This window comes from Clupea harengus, chromosome 12 (assembly GCF_900700415.2).
Source record: "Clupea harengus chromosome 12, Ch_v2.0.2, whole genome shotgun sequence".
Lineage (NCBI taxonomy): Eukaryota > Metazoa > Chordata > Actinopteri > Clupeiformes > Clupeidae > Clupea > Clupea harengus.
The window spans coordinates 810196-830749 of NC_045163.1; the positions used below are offsets into that span (position 1 = coordinate 810196).

At 45.7% G+C, this 20554-nt stretch overlaps 1 protein-coding gene across 1 annotated transcript in view; it reads right to left on the bottom strand.

Moving 5' to 3' along the window:
* Positions 1–20554, bottom strand: part of LOC105902440 (E3 ubiquitin-protein ligase UHRF2) — a 65321-nt gene that overhangs the window by 35545 nt on the left and 9222 nt on the right. The window contains exons 2-3 of the mRNA XM_012830026.3: positions 5590–5895; positions 2933–3228 (exon numbers count right to left, since the gene is read on the bottom strand). Of these exons, the coding sequence (XP_012685480.2) occupies positions 2933–3228; positions 5590–5895 (602 nt within the window). The remainder of the gene's footprint in view (positions 1–2932; positions 3229–5589; positions 5896–20554) is intronic.

The following is a 20554-nucleotide window of genomic DNA, read 5'->3' on the forward strand; positions in this document are numbered from 1 at the left end:
ACGGTGCCTCGTAGAATCATGACTATAAGCCTACATGTGAAACTTAATTGTTAATGATACTTTAATCCGAGGATCTGTAGAGTTGATGTGAACGCAATCACCAACGATTTCTCACAAATTCATTAACACGGAGAGTTTTCTTAAATGCGATTCCTCAAAAAACCACAAGATGGCCCACGGATTTGAGAAAACTCTGGCCGAGTTACGACTGCTATTTCGAGTTCGGAAAGTCTTCTGAAGTTCAGAGCAAATCCCAGATGAGAAAACTTTCATGAATGCCAAATGTTGTCCTAAATCCAATTCAGAAGAAATTCCTCTTAAATTCTTCTTAAATTCTTCTTAACTGCGTTCGAGAATGAGGCCCAATATCCTTGTAAGTCGCGTAAATGACGATTTTCTACCACTAGGCCGCCTGATCCATAGATATATATAAAGGCTATATGTCTCGTCCGCGTTGCCACCCAACGGAGTCGAACGTCCGCACATGGCGGTCATCTTGCCCCAGGCAGCTCGCTCACCCATAACATTGTGTTGGTAGTGGTATGTACTTTTTAAATAACCATAACTTGCTCAATTTTCAACGGATTTACACATGGTTTGGTTTCTTACTAACGTTATTAACGTGGTTATAATTCGGGATGCTATTTGGATATTTTTAAGAAAATAACATAAATATTCATAAGTATGCAGTGTCATAACTACATCTCTGACATTTATAACAAACCAACCCGTTTAAAAATCGGTTGAAAATTTTCAGGTTATGGTTATTTAAAAAGTACATACCACTACCAACACAATGTTATGGGTGAGCGAGCTGCCTGGGGCAAGATGGCCGCCATGTGCGGACGTTCGACTCTGTTGGACGAGACATCTAGCTTTTATATATATCTATGGTCTGATCTGCCTCTGTATGTCATTGTCGAATCATGTAACAGTCATTCAGTCAGCCTAAAGTCGTGCTTCAAATGGCCCCGCCCCTTCTGGGGCGATTTGGGGCGAAATGAAAATCGCCCCAGACCTCTCCCATTGACTCCCATGTTAAATCCATTTTTTTCACAAAACAGAGCTCTCAATGCATTCTCTATGGCTTCCGGGAGGGCTCGCCCCTCCTGGTCTTGTCATAAGTAATCGACGCAAAAGCGTATAAGTACGTCATACAGCTTCGACAAAGGCATATCAGCATATTCTGTCGAGATGGCCAGTGCTCAGTGCAACAGCAGCAATTCAATTATTTCTTTGAAAGAGACTCCTTTCGGTCGGCGTAACAATGAAGACAAATTGGCAACAATACAATTAGGACCTCCTAGACCAAATATAACGATTAAACAGGTAGCTACAAAGAAGGGGAAATCCTACACCCGAGGATTTTCAAAGAATTGGTACCAAAGGAAATTGTGGCTAGCAGGCTGTGAAGTGGCTAACGCAGTCTTTTGCTATCCCTGCCTCCTTTTCCACCCCGAAGGCTCCATGACAGACAGCACTGCATCGATAACAACCGGAGTTAAGGACATGCACCATCTGTCCGAAAAGGTACAAAAAAACATGAGCAGGCGAAGCTACACATAGACAGTTGTCTGAAGTTCTGTGGTTTTGGGAGGGTGAACATTGCCACTCAACTGGATGAGGGATACAGGCTAGCAGTACGCCGCCACAATGATGAGGTGAACAAGAACCGGCACATCTTAAACCGTGCATGCTACTTGCATTATTTTCTATGCCATAACTTATTTTGCTTTTGTAAAGATTAGTCAATAAATATAGTTGGTTTTGACTTATGTTGCCCCCTTATTTATGTTGTTACAGGACATACCATGTGTCCTGTTAAGCTATGTTACACCATACAACATTTTGGTAATGTGAATAATGAACAAGTGGGACAATTTATTGTGGCGCCACCTCACTTTTTCTTTTGAAGGCTCATGGAGGCAACTTTTTTCCATAGCTTTCCACCTGTAACTTATGTAGCTAGAGGGGAAATCTTTCTGTTGTGTGCTGCCATCTACTGAACAAAAATGTATTGCTGTATGAGTTAATCAGCTCACAACAAATAGATACAATTGTCCTGCTTAAGGTACTTACCAAGTGGGTCGCCTTAATCATTATCAAAAAAATCCCCCCCCCGAGAATTTTTTCAGGAGCCGCCACTGGTCATGAGGCTGTTTGCCAACCACCAACAGAATAAGAATGAATGCTGCTACCAGAGAGCAGACTTGGTTTCTACTACAAACACTTGTGGAGCTGTGAGATTAGACGCTAGCCTACTACTACTACCACAGCCACCAAACAGTCCTTCAAAAAACTGAATGAAAAGGAGGTTCAAACTCTGCCAGGGCATTTTTGCTTTGCTCCCTTATAATGTATCTGCTTCAAATGCCCACCCCTACTTCATACAACAACTTTTGAATGGTTAGTAGCACTTGCACCACAACCGTGTGGCATTTAGTTTTACATAACACAAGGGTAATTAACCATTTAATGAACGGTCAATGAACGGTTATGCTTTTTTTAAATGACATAAAATACTATCATGCGGTTTATATATGGTGTTGTTAATGTTCAGGAAATTACAGTAAACAGAACCCAAATCAGAATAGGAACTGATGACATCCCAACAATACCCAACCCTAGTGGAAGAACTCATGTTTAACTTGTAATGCAAGCTCTCGCTCACAGTCCTTGACAGCCCACAGGAGGTGTAAGGCACCAAATGACCACAGGAGTTTGACTTACCTTACAGGTAGTTACAATCCCATGATACCCCATTCTCTCATATCCCACTCAAAGAACACAGATACAGAGAGCAAGTGAGAGAGAGAGTGAGTGAGTGAGTGTGACAGAGAGAGAGACAGGGGGAGGACAGTATTGGTGGAGATATCCTGCTTGTCATTTCCAGAGAACAGGCTGGTGAAATGGAAACACACTCCACACTTACTCCTCATATTTGATATGGTAGATGAGCTTATCCTGGATGAGTGTGCAGTCCGACTGGGAGGTGGACGGCTCATTAATGTCTGAGTTTAGCACAGAGTTGCAGTTATTGTCCCGGCTGGCTATGGTCTGCTCGACCTCCAGTTTCCCATTAGTCCTTGTGCTGGGTTTGCCACCTCTGGCTGCCGTGGCAACAGCGGCCTTGCTGTTCAGTCCCGTACTGGCATGAGTGACATTCTCAATGGTCGCCTCAAACCAAGAACCAATGCTGATGTCTCTGCAGTCCACCAACTCATTTATCTGACCAGAAAAAATATATACATAGAGGTTATTTAAATCGTATAGAAATTTGCGCTCCAAATTAACAATTCAGAGTATAGAACCACTACCAAAGCAACGGAATCTTTGTGCTATGCAGGGCAATATGTCAAATTATTCAATACATAAAAGCAATTAATAGCGTATACAATACATACACTCACTTGCCAAAATGCATATGTTGCACCCGAAGAAGGGCTATTTAAACCTTAACTGTAAAGTTTAAACCTCTCAACATTTTTTTCTTATTTTAAAAGGTGCCTTTGAGGAACTAACATCATCATACAGATGACACAGTGCCTTTGTCAAAGTTTCACTGCAGTTTTTGAGTTTTAACCTTCTGGAATCAAGGGCCAAACTCAGAGAGGATCTGATCATTTTCAAAACTTTGAAAAGTGGATCCACAGTCAAAAGTAATTTTTCCGAATTAAGCCCATGATCAGCTAAAATCCCTTGACTGTAATTAAATAGCCCATTATAGAGGTGCAGTCCGATCAAACAGCAAAAGAACAGTCTTTTAAACACTTGATTGGATTGCCTCTCATCTTGATTGGATGGTTTGCACATGTTGAGTACTACATGCAGTCATGTAATCACATAGAATTCATAGAATAAATAACAAAATTGCCATATGTCCGGTAGTGATGCTCATACAAAACATAAAACATAACCTTAAACAGGACATTTGTGTTTTAATCAAAACAAATCAAAGCAATAACGGAAGTATATCTTAGTGTTTATTTTATTAAATAATTCAAGGTCACAAAATCTGATCGCGTCTCCCTTAAACAGTGGGGGGATAGACAATGAGGGAAGCATAATGCTAACTGATGTTGAAAGTCCTCCATAAATGTACTCTGCTTATTGGCCCAGCATATAGGGGGAATGCTAATGTTACCCAACAGGATTTTGTAGGCAACACGGTCTGTTCTCTTCCACTGAATTGGTTAAACTGTTTATTTTCAAACAGTTAACAATTGAACCATATTTTGAATGACTAACTTTGCATTTGACCCGTAGGCCTACCTCTTGGGGGAGAATTCTAATGGCAATCAAACACAAAACAACCAAGTAGCCAGCATAGGCCCCACCATAAACCTAAGACATATTCTCAAAAGGTTTTTTAAGTTACTCAGTGTGTTATTGTTATGAACTATGAACGGGCGACTACCTAACTACAGGTGTTACTTAGGTTCATTTTAACTGGAGATGAGAGACCACAATAACGCAGTTTTACGTGGATAATGGTGCAAAACTCTTTACAGCACTGCATTGCATTATAGCCTGTGTTCTTCTGAGATGTTACGTGCCCCAATCTCGAAGGTGGGCAAGCCTATGATCGATTTGCTGAAAGCTCAATGACGCAAGACTTGGTATTTTATGCTACTGAGCTCCCCCTAAAGGACAGTGTACACGTGTATCTGTTGACAAGCTGAAGGATATGGAACCGGCAAAGACAACAGCAGAAGCCAAAGAAACATGTAGACCGACAAGGTAGAGTAATATCACAAGATTTTACACAAATATAACTGGATATGAATGCGAACCTACCCAAAGAATAACAAAACAAGGATCCCAAGGATTATTGGCATGACTGATCAAACTTTTTGATGAGAGATTAATTAATTTGGCCTGAGACAAATCAGGTTGATGACTTTGGAACTCTGGAAAAACTACAAATCTCTGTGAGACAGGGAAGACACCAATAAGGTTACAGTCTACGTCAAATTCTTTTATAAATAACATTGGCAGGGATGATTATGATGAAAAACTAGCAAGTCTTTCTTAACAACTTTTGTAATACAGCCAAACATCAAGCAAGCGCAACACATGACATAACAAGATAGCTAATAAGTTATTACTGACTAGTCCAACTGAAAGAAGGCCAGCTCGGCATCTGCCTTGCATCCTTTTGTAACCATTAGCTCTCGCTAACGAGTAAAAGCCAGTCCGAGACTGACTCTTTTTCGGTCTCTTGTTCGGTTACTCTCTCTTTTTCTCTTCTTATTCTCCAACAACATCTTCCTTGGTTACTTCGTCGCCTCTGCCATGATGTCCATACAGAGAATACTGCGCTAGCTTCCTCTTATAGCTAGCGTATGGGTCTAGTTGTTCTTGCGTGAGGTGGTGCCATAAAGCATTACTAGTTCTCGCAAGAGGTCTCGTGCCCTATCAATTTTTTAACAAAAAGAAAACTGGCCGCTAACCAGTGCTAGCACACTAGGGTTTAGGAGCAAACTCAAATCATGACTATAAATTGTGTGATGTTAGCCTGTGCTTACAAATCAAGTCAAATAGAACTTACAACACAGGCCTCCATCTATTGTTCAATCCAAGTCTCACCTTGTGCACCCCAATCCCAGGGTCGATCAGGAAGGATTTGCTGGATGTGGATGGCTGGTTGTCTGCCGGAGGATTGCAGGACTTCCCCTGGCTGTTACTGCTGCTGTTGCTGTTGACTGTGGCTCCAGCTGATGGAGAGGATGGAATCACAACAGGTGTGGTGGTGAATGGAGAAGGACCACTGGTCACATCCTCACATTCCTGAGGGGTAGGACTGTCTGGAGGATCAGTCTGGGAGCGAATTAGGAGCTGAACAATGTCATTAAGGCCCACGTTGTAGTCAAACAGCGTCTGGCCATCCTCCATCTTCAACAGACAAAAGGAGAGAAGGCACATTCTATTAACAGGGCTGTTGCTCATCTCTCTCTCACACACACACACACACACACACACACACACACACACACACACACACACACACACACACACACACACACACACACACACACACACACACGCCATTTTTACAGCAGTTTCGTGGACATATAAACATCTCCTAAAATGAACAAACATATGCACAATTATGTCAAATATTAATACTACACATTTTTAATCTCCAGGATATTATGAGAGTGATTATCAATTGTTGAGTAATATAATTATAATGTATACACTGCTCTATTCTATATACATACGCAAAACACATTTTCTTATGGAAGTTTGCACAAATTCCACAAAGTATAAACATATCAACAAGAATAATATTTTCTTTTGTTAGCTGCTGCTCTCTGCAAAGGTCTATAATTGCATAGGTCTATAATTGAATGAGGTAAAAGCATTGCATTATCAATGCTACTTAGCCTATTGATTAGGCTAGAGACACCAGTTAACAGGCCCAGTCTGAAAACACTGCAAGCCACAAAACTGTTTTCCATTTCAATAACCTTGAGCCATTATTATTTAGGTCCTCATTGATCAAATCACTTAAAGTGGGGATCTAAACGAAGCTGACAGGCCGCTATCATTGTGTTTAAACAAACTGTCAGCATAACACGTGCTCAGAAAGATGCAGAGCAGTAATGAACTGTGTCACAACACCAACATCCTTTTGAGGCCAAGTGATGTCCAGCAATACTTCATTTGCAGTCGGAGAGTACATTGATCATGCATAAACATACAACACAAGAATGGAAATGAAATTATATCATTATCAAAGCCTGGAAGAAAAAAAAAATGTTTGATTTAGACTGATGTGAAAAGATCACTGATTAGGGAAGGTGAGAGCGAGAAGGGAATTATTTTCAGTTCAGGTTGGAGTATAGTTCTATACTATTTTTAATTATGTTTCATTGTGAAAAAAGAGCTCACCGTTTACTTTAACCCAACTGCCCACACAAACAAGCCTATATGTGTGATTTACGGAATTTTTTTGGATGAATGTGCATTGTTCTATGCAGAAGAAAGATCGTCTTGGAGTAGGCAGTAAGCAGTTGATCGGTTTCACATTCTACAGACGAGTGAATGGATACGGTTAACAGAAATCCCTAAAGCAAGAAATATGGAATCCTTTTCAGACATGCATATCTAACAAGCAGGCCATATCGCTCTCTCTTTTAAGCCTCACAGAAAAATGCCCACCTTTCATTAGCCAACACAGCAGCTGTCTGAAAAAACAGACAAGCAGCTGTCTGAAAAAGCTGAACCCACAGAGCACAGCGTAGAAAGCCTAATACCATGGCAGCCTGTCTGCATCCGAGAGCAAGAGGGACTCCGCCATCTTCTCTTTGACTGATGTGGACTGCGCCTCTCCTCATTGTTATGGGAGAAGGGGGGACCAGTAAGATGGCGCAAAAACACCTTCATCGTCTGCGTCGGGCATTTCATGTTTTTCCATGAAATCTCATGAATTTGACATAGATCGTCACCTGCCCATCTGCATCGAGTCAACACACCACTGCACTCCCACAGCCGTTTAAACACATCAAACATGCAATCCTACAATCATGTCCACTGATATTAGTATGTGTGTATACACACACACATTAAATGCTCATCAGTTGAATGAGAGAGAAAACCTCAAGCTCTCCTCCTATACTCCAATCCCCATCATCAGGACTCGGCGACAGAACCGAGGCCATTTCCTAATTATTTTCCCCAATCACTCTGGTGCTGGGGTCACATCCCTCCTCTATTTTAAAGGAATAATCTCTATATCTTTTAGTATTTACCAACACAAAAGGAAAGTCTGTTTAGTGCTTCTTAAATAGTTAGACCTAGGCCTAGAAAGACTGTGGCATTCAATGATTTATCAATGGCTATGTTTCTACGGTGACAATGATTTTGAATAACAATGGTTTTCACACTCCATAGTTAACTTCAGTTCTATTTCGTTTCTCCTGACCGCCAGAGGCGGTGCTTACAGCACTGGATTTCCATCGCACGTACGTGCAGGTCGAGTGTTAATACCAACAAAGTCACCTGTGACGTCGTCAATGTGCGCTAGCACAAAAGGCCGTCTAACCCAGCAAGCGACCTCTTGCATCTTCTCGCGAACGCAGGTCGACATTCGTGATTCGAGGAAGACGCTAGTAGTTTCGTTACCCATTGTGGTCGGGGCAGTGGATATTCACCCTCCGAGAAACTGCGTTATTCGAAGTTGTTTTTTGTTCGCATCAAAGCGGGTAAGCTAACTAGTTGTTTCTTACTTGAAGTGTAGCCTGGACCGGAGCGGCCCCGCTCACTCGGCACAGGTGGAAATAACCCAGCTGAACTGTGTTCTCGCCGGTTTTCTCTGGATATAGTGTCCTTAGTATCTTCAGTTAGACAGCTACCCGGCAGGCTACGGCCATATTAGACGAACGTTGATGGACAGAGCTAGACTTAGCTTAACAGCTAAGTCTACAGCACCGGAGTCGTAAGGTAGGTAAACTTGTTATTGTAAGTTTGTTTGTGACAGCCGCTGTGGAGTGTGCTCGCTCCACTGCCGCAGTAGCCTGGTTTGACACGGCTTTTTCATTTCGGAGTGTGTCTCGCTCTATGATTAAAGTAAGACTCTGTTACGGATTTTGTTTTGTTTAAATTAGCGGTGGTTAGAAGCCACCGTTGGATAGCACGGAGCTTGAGGATACTCGCTCTGTAGCCTGGTTTAATATATTTTGTTTTCATTCGGAGTGTGTCTCGCTCTATGATTAAAGTAGGACTCTGTTACGGGTTTTGTTTTGTTTAAATTAGCGGTGGTTGGAAGCCACCGTTGGATGGCACGGAGCTTGAGGGTACTCGCTCTGTAGCCTGGTTTAATAGATTTTGTTTTCATTCGGAGTGTGTCTCGCTCTGTTACTAAATTAAGATTCTGTTGCAGATCTTTTTGTTTAAGTTAGCGGCGGTGGGGAACCACCGTCGGATTATACGGAGCCTGAGTGTACTCACTCTTGTAGCCTGGTCTAATATATTTTGTTTTTCATTTCCGAGTGTGTCTCGCTCTGTGAAGAAGTTAAGACTCCTTATGAGTCTGTTGGCTTAAAGATAGCATCGGTTGGGAAGAGACGACCGTCTGTTCACACCGGACCTGAGTGTACCCGCTCTCGGTCTCATTGCTAGAGCAGAGCAGGGGTGTACACGCCCTCACATGCCTGCTAGCCCGCTAGCCTTTGAAGGCAGCCCCATCGGGCTTATACTAGTCTGGCTAAGTGCTTCTCGCTGGAAGGCAGAACTAACAGTACAGGGCAAGATGTTAACCATCTGTGCTAGCTGCCGGGCCCCTCTCGAGCCAGAGGATGGCCATATGGAGTCCCCCGCCTGTCTGGGCATTGAGCATCTGAGACAGGGGCTAACAGAGTTTGCCTGCATGAGCTGTAACTGCCTAAGCCTGACAGCTCGGGCAGCTAGATTAGTGGAGGTGGAGACGGGCACTGCACAGCCCCATGAAGGGGCACACGAGAGAGTGCTACGGCCGACTAAGCGCCGTAGTACTGCACGGCAGACCACCGTTAAGGCAAAGAGGAAGAAGAGTGGACTGCCACAGAAGGTGGACTCAGTGACCACAGAGTTGGAGAGTATTAAGGCGCTGTTGGCCAATTTGCAGCCTCCAACACACACAGGGCAGGGTGGTAGCGTACACGCTCGAACCCCACCAGCCGATCAGGCAGAGCGGTCACCACCGACGCTGTCACCAGTAGGGAGTGCCCAGGAGCTAGATACACTCTCCACAAGGGCGTCAGAGAGTTTGGACATGGGACAGGGAGACGAGGCCGAGTCGTACGAGTCAGCCCCCCACGACTCTCAGACCAGCTCCCAGGATACAGCCCGGGGTACAGGGGTGGAGCCAGAGGCTGGCCAGCTTTCTATTAAGTCCACCCTGAAGGCAGCGTTGGCGCGTTTGGGGCTGGACCCGGTCCCTGTGGCGGTGCCCCCCCAGAATGCGTTTTTTAGAACCGCGGTACAGCAGACTGCCTTTGCGGTCCCACCCTCAGCTCCGTACATTGAGGAGCTGCAGAGGTGCTGGGCAGACCCCTAACAATTTTCCCACCTCCCCACCAACTGCAGGGTCCTGTCGACCATGCAGGGTGCGTCCACCTATGGGCTTGAAAGGATGCCTAATGTGGAGCCGTCGGTGGCGGCCTTAATACTGTCCCCCGATGAGGCGCTTAGGCCCCATGCTCGCTGCCCCTGCCCACAATGCCGGCTGACAGACGACCTCATTGTGAGGTGTTATGATGCAGCCGCTCGTACGGCACGCATAGGGAATTCAATGTCCCACTTAATGCTGGCTCTCACCCAGACACTGCAGGGCACAGGGGATGCGTCGGCGTCCCAGGGGTTGTGTGACTCCTCGCTACAGGCGTTTGCCTTTATGTCAAGAGAGCTTGGTAGGCTAATGTCATATTTGACTTTAGCCCGTCGCCAGATATGGGTGGCCCAATCCCCCCTAGCCGAGCCAGGCAGGAGGGCACTACGTTCTCTCCCGGTGGTCCCCGGGGAGTTGTTTGGTCAGGCTGCACAGCAGGCCCTGGAGCGCAGTGTGCAGGTCATAGAGGCCAAGCAGCAGTTTGCGAGCCTTCGTCGGGGGAGCCAGACTAGACGCGGGCCCCCACCACTAAGAGCTGAGGCGCCCGCACAGTGGCCAGTCAGCCAGCCGCGGACACGGCAGTCAGAGAGGTTTCGCCAGCCAGACAGATCTCGCCCACCCCCCGCCACCCGCACACTTCGCCCTACACAGGGCGCCCAAGCCACGGCCCGTTACCCCTCTAGGGACCGGAGGGGGAGAGGGCGCAGGCAGTGACAGCAGTACACCGGCGGTCGGCCGCTTCTCCAGCCAACATATCAGGCGCTGGGAAGCGGTGACATCGGACCCCTGGGTACTGGCAACCCTGTCTCAGGGTTACAGTATCCAATTTCAAGGCCGACCGCCAAAGTTCCATGGGGTCAAGACCACCACCGTCACCAACCCGGGGAAGGCCCTAGCCCTACGTCAGGAGATCGGCGCTCTCCTCCAAAAAGAGGCCATCGAACAGCTCGACGCGCCTACACACGAAGGTGGGTTCTACTCAACCTATTTCATAATTCCAAAGAAGGATGGCGGGCTCCGCCCCATTCTAGATCTCAGGCACTTAAATACTCATCTCAAGACACTGAGGTTTCATATGCTGCGCACCAAGGAGGTTCTGCACAGCATTCGGAAGAACGATTGGTTCACGACCATCGACTTGAAGGACGCTTACTTCCACGTCCCAATCGCACCACACCACAGGCAATTCCTCAGGTTCGCCTTCAAGGGTCGGGCGTACCAATTTCGGGTACTACCGTTTGGAATAGCTCTGGCACCCCGGGTGTTCACCAGGTGCGTTGCAGCTGCTCTGGCTCCACTGCAGGCCCAGGGAATGCGCATTTTGCCCTACCTGGACGACTGGCTTATCTGCTCCCAGTCAGAGGTACAGGCCCGCAGCGATGTTGTCGCGTTGATGGCGCATGTCACGGGTCTAGGGCTCAGACTGAACCTCAGAAAGAGTTCCCTAGTTCCCCGTCAGCAGACTGGGTTCTTGGGCATGGCCATCGATTCGCAGGCGATGAGGGCTGTCCCCTCTCAACAGCGGGTCGACGGAATCCTGCAGCTCGTGGCGCGCTTCAGAGGACACAGGGCTCTGACCCTGAGATCCTTCCAACGCCTACTGGGGATGCTAACATCAGCTGCATCCCTGATCCCACTAGGCCTCCTGGCGCTGAGGCCTTTCCAAATCTGGCTAAACAGCCTGGGCCTCCATCACGTGCGGCACAGACACAGACTGGTGAGGGTTACCACCAGCTGCAGGAGATTCCTCCATCCTTGGAGGAGGAGGAAGTACCTGACCCAGGGAGTTCTGTTGGGCGCTATTCCTTCCCGGAGGGAGGTGGTGACCACGGACGCTTCCCAGATAGGGTGGGGCGCCGTGTTGCAGCGTCAGACGGCCAGAGGTCGTTGGAGCCCCCAGCAGAAGCGGCAGCACATAAATGTGCTAGAGCTTCGGGCGGTGCTGCTGGCTCTAAGGCACTTCCTCCCTGCGCTAGTAGGGAGGCACGTGCTGGTCAGGTCGGACAATATGTCAGCGGTGTATTATATCAACCACCAGGGAGGCACCAGATCGCGGCAGTGCTTAGGGGTTGCCCAGCAGCTCTTGCAGGAGACCCATCAGCACCTATTGAGCCTGAGGGCTGTGTATTTGCCCGGCACTTACAACAGAGCCGCAGATCTCCAGTCCCGGGGGAGCCCCGACCCAGGGGAATGGAGACTCCATCCAGATGTGGTACAGGCGGTATGGGGTCGATATGGCAAGGCAGAGGTGGACCTATTCGCCTCTCGAGAATCGACTCAGTGTTCCCTCTGGTTCAGCCTCTCGGAGCCAGGCCCGCTAGGCCGGGACGCACTGGCGCATACATGGCCGAGACGGCAGCTATACGCTTTTCCTCCTCTGCCACTAATTTGGCCCACCTTGCACAGGTTGGAAACAGAGGAGCACGAGCTGCTACTAATCGTTCCCCGGTGGCCGGGGAGGGTATGGTTCCCCAGGTTGCTCCAGCTGTTGCACGGGAGACCCTGGTGCCTGCCAGTGAGGAGGGATCTACTATCGCAGCTGGGCGGCCAGATCTGGCATCCAGATCCGTCTCGGCTACAGCTCTGGGTCTGGCCCCTGAGGGGCCGGACCCACTGCTAGGACTTTGTGAGCAGGCGGTGGTATTCACCATTAACAGCTCGCGGGCACCCTCCACCAATGCCCTCTATGCTAACAGGTGGAAGATATTCACGGAATGGTGCCAGGCACGGGGACAGGAGCCAGCACACTGCCCCCTGCCAGCGGTACTACAGTTCTTGCAGTCACTTCTGGATCGGGGACTCACGCCCTCCACCATCAGGGTGTATGCTGCTGCCATCTCCGCAGGGCACGTTCGGATAGAAGGCAGAACTATCGGGTCCCATACCCTGGTGACTCGGTTCCTCAAGGGGGCTCTTCGACTAAGACCCCCACAGCGGAGGCAGGTGCCCCAGTGGGATCTCCTCCTGGTGCTACGAGCACTCTGTGCAGCCCCGTTTGAGCCTTTACAGACGACGGAGCTCAGCTGGCTTTCAATGAAGACCGCTTTTCTTCTAGCCATTACGTCAACAAAGCGAGTAGGAGAGTTACACGCCTTGTCAGTAGGCACGGATTGCCTGCAGTGGCATCCTGAAGGCAAAGGGGTCACCCTGTGGCCGAACCCCGCCTTCCTCCCAAAGACCCTTCCCTCCACATTTTCCAACCAGCCCCTCAGCCTGGCAGCTTTCGAGTCCACCCTGGCGGAAGAACAGGGCCTGAGCGCAGAACTGTTGTGTCCAGTGCGCACCCTAAGGACTTACGTCGCAAGAACGGCAGCTTGCCGTCAGTCAGACGCATTGTTTGTCTGCCACACAGGGCCAAGAAGGGGTCAAGCATTATCCAGACAGAGGCTCTCTAAATGGATTGCAGAGACGATCCAACAGGCCTACAGGCACAGTGGCTCCCCAGCCCCTCAGCAGGTCCGAGCCCACTCCACGAGGAGTGTGGCGGCTTCATGGGCGTCTTTGAGGGGGGTTCCCCTCAGTGACATCTGCAAGGCAGCCTCCTGGGCATCAGGCTGCACTTTTACTAGGTTTTACAGGGTGAATGTGGTATCCCATAACCCGGTCGCGGCAGCGATACTCCCTACGCCGTTACGGCATCTCTAGAAGCTGGTAGGCACTCCTCATGACTTTGTTGGTATTAGTCATCCAGTGCTGTAAGCACCGCCTCTGGCGGTCAGGAGAAACGAAATAGAACGAAGGTTACGTATGTAACCACGGTTCTATGAGTTTCGGATGACCGCCAGACCTTGGCAGTCACTCGGAGTTTGCACGAGAAGATTGTCAAGAGGTCGCTTGCTGGGTTAGACGGCCTTTTGTGCTAGCGCACATTGACGACGTCACCCAGGTCACAGGTGACTTTGTTGGTATTAACACTCGACCTGCACGGAAATCCAGTGCTGTAAGCACCGCCTCTGGCGGTCATCCGAAACTCATAGAACCGTGGTTACATACGTAACCTTCGTTTTAGCCATAATCTTTTTTCAGACAATGGCACACCTGAAGAAATCTGAACAAAGACAAAGCTTAGCCGACAGCATTTAGCTGAGATATTAAACTAATATATGATTATTGTATGTTCATAATATCTTGTCATTGTAATGCAGTGATTTATCTTGATTCAACTATCTTTAGCCACAACATTTTGATGGCAAACTCAAAAGTGATCCCTTTCAAAGGGTAAAGGACAGAGAACAGAGAGCAACTCCACCGGTCACACCTGTACATATCTAGACTATAAACTATATGAGTAAGCAACTCCACCGGTCACACCTGTACATATCTAGACTATAAACTATATGAGTAAGCAACTCCACCTGTCATACCTGTACATATCTAGACTATAAACTATATGAGTAAGCAACTCCACCTGTCACACCTGTACATATCTAGAATATAAACTACTTCAGTTTGTGGGATGGTCATATTAACAGTGAAGGACATCGTGCACTATATGGCAACAAGAACTCTGTATGAACGTGTATGAATCATTTTCTTGGTGAACACATCTCCGAATAACCACACAAAACATCCCAATTATTTAATTATTATACAGATCTGAGGTAAAACCAGCATGAAAATTCATGAAATTAAAATGGGATTTCTGGACAAATGATAGTTCCGAAACAAAGTTCTGGGGATTTAAGGCTTCTCACATGGATGTGAGGGCTTATCAAACGGACTCCATAGGAAACCAGAGAAAATCCAAAAATATACACAAAATGCGTTTCTTCTTTATGTGTTGTTCTGTGGAGTGTAAAAACTGCAAATCAACCTTAAAAAGGCCACTTCCAGAGTAATGGAGTTCAAATTGAATGACACAGATACTGCAGATAGTGGTGTATATATGTGCAAGTGTGATTGTGGCGTGCGCATTTGGACCAGGGAGATACAACACTGCGCTGCCTCACAAGGAATTGTGGGATATGTCTGGAAACGCCCCGTGCTCCACCACAGACCCTGTCCCTGTCCCTCCCCCACCCTCCGACAGTGTGAGAAGCAAGAAAGAAAGCGAGGGGAAAAATTGAAATAGGTCACATTTCTAATCAAGAGAGAATCCACCACAGCAGCGAAAACCGCCACACAGACAGCACTGGATACACAGTCATGCACCGGCTCAGTGTGTGGGTGTGTGTGTGTGTGTGTGGGTGTGTGTGTGTGTGTGTGTGTGTACAGCACTGGATACACAGTCATGCACCGGCTCAGTGTGTGGGTGTGTGTGTGTGTGTGTGTGTACAGCACTGGCTACCCAGTCATGTACCGGTTCAGTATGTTATGTAAATGCCCCTTAGTTAGAATTTGCCTATTGTAACTCACCATGTCTCTAATGGCAGTAGTCAATATGCCAGGTGGACAAACCAGCCCAGCAAATGCTATTCCTACCAGACATGCATATCTGATGCTTTCAGCAGTCAAACGTTACCTTTCTGCCACCTGAGACATTGAATGAGAAAAACGGATTTGGAAATCTTAGGTTAGTTTGTTGCATTGGTGTGTTTTTTTCCAGTGGCTTGGCTCAAATCATTGTCTAGGCGCTGTTGTTGTTTCCATTGTGTTTAATATGCTGCTCATTTCTACTCGGACTAATAATTGGACTAATGCAGGTGAGCAGACGCTGGTGGCACGAGTGCCTTCTCCAATAAAGGTGCTCTTCACATGAACGCCACTAAATGCCAAAGGGGATTTCATTTAGCTCCAGAGGTGGTGCAACCTCATCAGTGGACACAGGGCCCAAAACCACATGCACTGGATTCTGGATATGGGTGTGGCAACATATTCTTCTCTGACGGGGACATTTTGCATGCACCAATCTCAAACATCACTGCTTTTAAATGACTATGCTTCTACTTAACCTGCGCTGTAGTACTACTGCTACTACTACTACTACTACTACTACTACTAATAATAATAATAATAATAATAATAATAATAATAATAATAAAGTGTTTTTGTAATTATTTCTTTAATAGAATATTTTTTTTTTTAAACACCGGGGGTCCAGCTCCAACAGGACTCTTTGGAGAAACACTGATAGTGGACACTTGCATTGTGCTGTAGGCTAGACATGTTTCTAAGTTCCCCATGGAATTAGAATGAGTCTGTATTCCACATCCTCTCTCTTTATCCATGCGCTGCTTTATGTTGAAGCTTCTTGCGTCACCTACCAAAACGGAGAAAGCAGCCCTTGGCTCCGTGACTGGACTTACAGTGCCTCTATTGTTTCTACATAATTCAGCTTCTGCAATACAAGGTTTTCAATTGAAAACAATGGTGTCTTATTATCGCCGGTCTATTATATTTAGCTGCCTCTACCCCACTACTGGTAAGTCGAATATAGTCACTATATGAAGTTTTTGGAGTCAGATATCTACATTGTGCATCACAAAGACAGGTGTTGCTTTTTTTAAATTGATGACAGTTCTTCTTGGTATATTCCTTTCACCAACCTCTAGCCTAGCCCTCTCCCCATTGTAGCAAGCTAACTAATACACAGATGTATACATTCTGCTGGTAATATACTTTGATTATGATTCTCTGAATCATCGGGACTTCACGCGAAATAAACATCTTTATCGCCAGCATGCAACATTCACAACATTCTTCAAAACATAGCCTAGGCTACTTATTCTGGGCATTGTGACTTGGAAAAACTAAATTAAAAAAAATTTGGACAGGATTTGTTATCCTCCCACAGTCACCACATGATGGACTTATGAAGTTAAAGGTACAGTCCACAGTCCACGGCTGAAGCACCAGTTAAAAATCGGTCAGAAGGGGGTATAATCATCTGGGTAAAGAAACAAGGCATTTAGACAACTACACAAAGTGTCCATTACAGTAGCTTTAATTCAAAGTTTTACATTAACTCTTCCATTTTGATAGAGAGAATACATATTTTGCAGACTGCCTGTAGGCTTAGCCCTGACTCTGAACTTGGTTAAGGAATAATCAGCCAAACACACTGACCCAAAGGTCATTTCATATTCACATTTGACATTTTTGGAAGAGGTCATAGGCCCATTCATTTTCTTGAACATGGTGCAAACAAATGAGAATTTGAGCAAGCCTGGGAGACCATTGTTCGTTGAAAAGTAGCTGCCATTAATGGCCAATTCTCTGATCCACCTCAACACAGTATCGAGAAATTAGAGCATTGTTTTACTCATCTCCCCCCTCAATTACAAAGATATCGATTCTTAACCATATCCTTCCTACAATATGTGGCGGCAGTGGTACAGGAGGTAAAGAAGTCGTTTAGTAATCAGAAGGTTGCTAGTTCGATTGCCTGTCGAAGCGTCCTTGAGCAAGACACTGAACCCCTAATTGCTCCTGATGTGCAGTGTGCCATCAGTGTAAATGTAAAATGTGTATACATCCTTGTAAGTCGCTTTGGATAAAAGCGTCTGCTAAATGACTAAATGTAAATGTCCTCGGGACCCTATTCCCTGGCTTTAAGAGTGCTCAGTGTACCCAAATTGCTCTATTGTCTGTGACTGAAGTTTGAGAGAAGTAGTTCATATTTAGCAAATTAACAATAAAAAAAAAAATTCTAGAGATGCATTTCCACAACAATGTGAGTGCAGTTGTGCCTCAGCAGCAGTTGGCCATTCAATTAAATTCAATTTGTTTTCTATAGAGCCAAAACAATAAAATAATTTCAAGGCATATGTAACGGTAGCCAGTGGGTACAGGGCTGTGCACTGAGTAAACCTCACTCCTCGACGCCTTCAGAGAGGTGCTACTGTGTGTGTGTGTGTGTGTAGGGAGTGGGTACAGTGCTGTGGAGTGAGTAAACCTCACTCCTCGACACCTTCAGAGACATGCTAGTTCCTTGCTAGCTCACACGCCTCCCATGCTTCTCTACACAATGCAGTAGACACAATGCAATTACGCAGATACTAACACAGCATCCTTACGAAAAGAAAGGTTTGATTTTCTTGGTATATGCAAAGAGAAAAGTCATCATATAAGTGTGCTCCAGACCAAGTTTAGATAGGAATAAATGACTGTACACCGGCATAACACCAATAAGCCACACAGCACACACTCATTCATTCATTCATTCATTGTGTGCAATGCACCTTTCCAGATCTCTGTGGGATGTTCATCGTTTGCGTCAAAAAGGCATAGCTATTGGTGTGGTGTGTGTAGGCTAGCCCTGTACCCTCTGTTATGCCTGACTCCACCCCCAACACACATGACGACATATGAGACAACCTATAACAATTAACAAAGGAAACACAATAACATACTATGCTACTCTCTAGAGCGTTCAGTAGCGTTCTGGTAGTCTACATATGTCAGAAACGAATATCACTGCTGGTTTCTAGAGCGTTCAGTAGCATTCTGGTAGTCTACATATGTCAGAAACGAATATCACTGCTGGTTTCATGATCGATCAGTAGCATTCTGGTAGTCTACATATGTCAGAAACTAATATCTTAATGTATCTAAATATCTAAATGTAATGTCTTTTGAGGCCAGCTCTGCCATTTGGAAGTAGGTGGGATATGGAGTTCCATAGGAGATGGCCTACATGTCCACTTATGTCTGTAAACACAGAAATGGAGAGAATATTTTTTTAACCAAGCTTTTTAATTCCAAGGACAATGAAACGTAGTGTGAAATGGAGCTCCAACTTGATGAACCTACCATCTGAGAGGAACTGGATGAGAGCTGGATGGACATGTTTAGCTAGCCAGGTAACAGTATAATGTGTTCAATCACGTTAGTGAACCCATTCGCTGCATCTTTTGATGCAGTATTTCCTTGCCGCAAAACAGCTCAGAATGTATCCATCTTTCTCATAATGTCAACGATCACCAATGGAACTTGTCCAGTCCGGAAGGGACTCAGTCTCAATGCACTCAATCCCTATTGGAAACTGAGCTTGTATTTTCCATGTCAGAGGGCATGGAAACATAAGTGAGTAACATCAACTTTATGGTAAAATTTTGCTGAAAAGTTGTCAAGTTAGGCACTAGCAATAGAATAAGCTAACTGTAGCTAGTGAAGCTAACATTGTTTGTCAGCCAACTTCAGTCACATTTTGTCTCAAGTTAACTCCAGACCTTCTTAATTAACACACTTCTCAAAAAGCCTGAAGACAATTCTCCTACCTGCTATGATATCTTTATGATTTAGTAAAAAATAGAGCAGGTTTATTTACAGTGCCCAAAATGTGCAATATAAAATTGTAAACAAAAGACTTTAAACAAAGAAAACAAAAAATGCAATCTACGCATACCAGCATTAAAGCACAGCCTCACATCAAGTGGTCTTCGTTCTAGCCTTATTCCCACTCTCCCTTTCACCCTTAAATGAAGCCCATGAAGGAGGCTTCGGGAGGCTATAATCAAAGTAACCTTCAACTAAAACATTTAATGTGGTAAGTCTAGCTGGTAACATTAAATCACTCGCATTGAACCGAATGTTACCTCTACTGGAGTTGTTTACCGTTACTAGGCAACGGCACTGTGTTGAGCACTTTTATTTTAGATTTAAAGGAACCAAATATCTTTGGTTTTCAATAGTTCTGAATGTGTTTTACTTTAACTCAAAGCAGAATTTTGTCAGAGTACAACATTAATGATTAACATATAATGATTTGGTGCCACAAGCTCTGCACCCATTTATTTTCAACTCGCCTGGGTCATTTCCTGTTGGTATGAACGCGAGTCACGCAGACACTTTCCTGACCTAAGGAGTCTGAATGGGTAACTCTGGACAGACTCCAGATCCTACGCTGCAGACATTGTCCAGAGTTCATATTTGAAAGAAGCTTTATGAATTTGCAGACTGCTAACCAAATCAATCAGTAGGTCAACTCATCAGCCCTCACACTCAAGCTCACATCACGTTCCCTTGAACAGACCAGAGAAACAAACGGTCCATCTCTCTTCCAGTAATGAGTTGAAAGTGGACTCCCCCATCATAAAGTGTCTGCCCTGCATGCATGACTGGAGCACTAGGTTGCACAGCGGCACTTTTCAGCTTGCAAGCTTACAGTAAAAGATTTACCAAAAAAAAAACGCCAAAACCTGGCAGAGATATGATCATGAAGAAATACTAAGAAATAATATTGGACAGAAAAATAATCCATAGGTTTTCCTGTACAGTGCACTCCTGTTGTGTGTGTACATGCATGTTGCTACACACACACACACATATAGGCACACACACACACACACACACACATTCACACACACACACACACACACACACACACAAATGAAACTGGCTCTGGAATTCTTATCTTACAACACAACTCTTGTGCTTCTTAAATGATGGCCTACGAAGAGAACACTGTCTTCACCAATCAGCAGGAAGCATAATTCAAACAGGGCCAATCACAAAGCGGCAAGAAAGCAGTTTAACAGGCAGCACAGTCAGCAGTTTGTGGCTTGGCTAAGATAGGTAAGA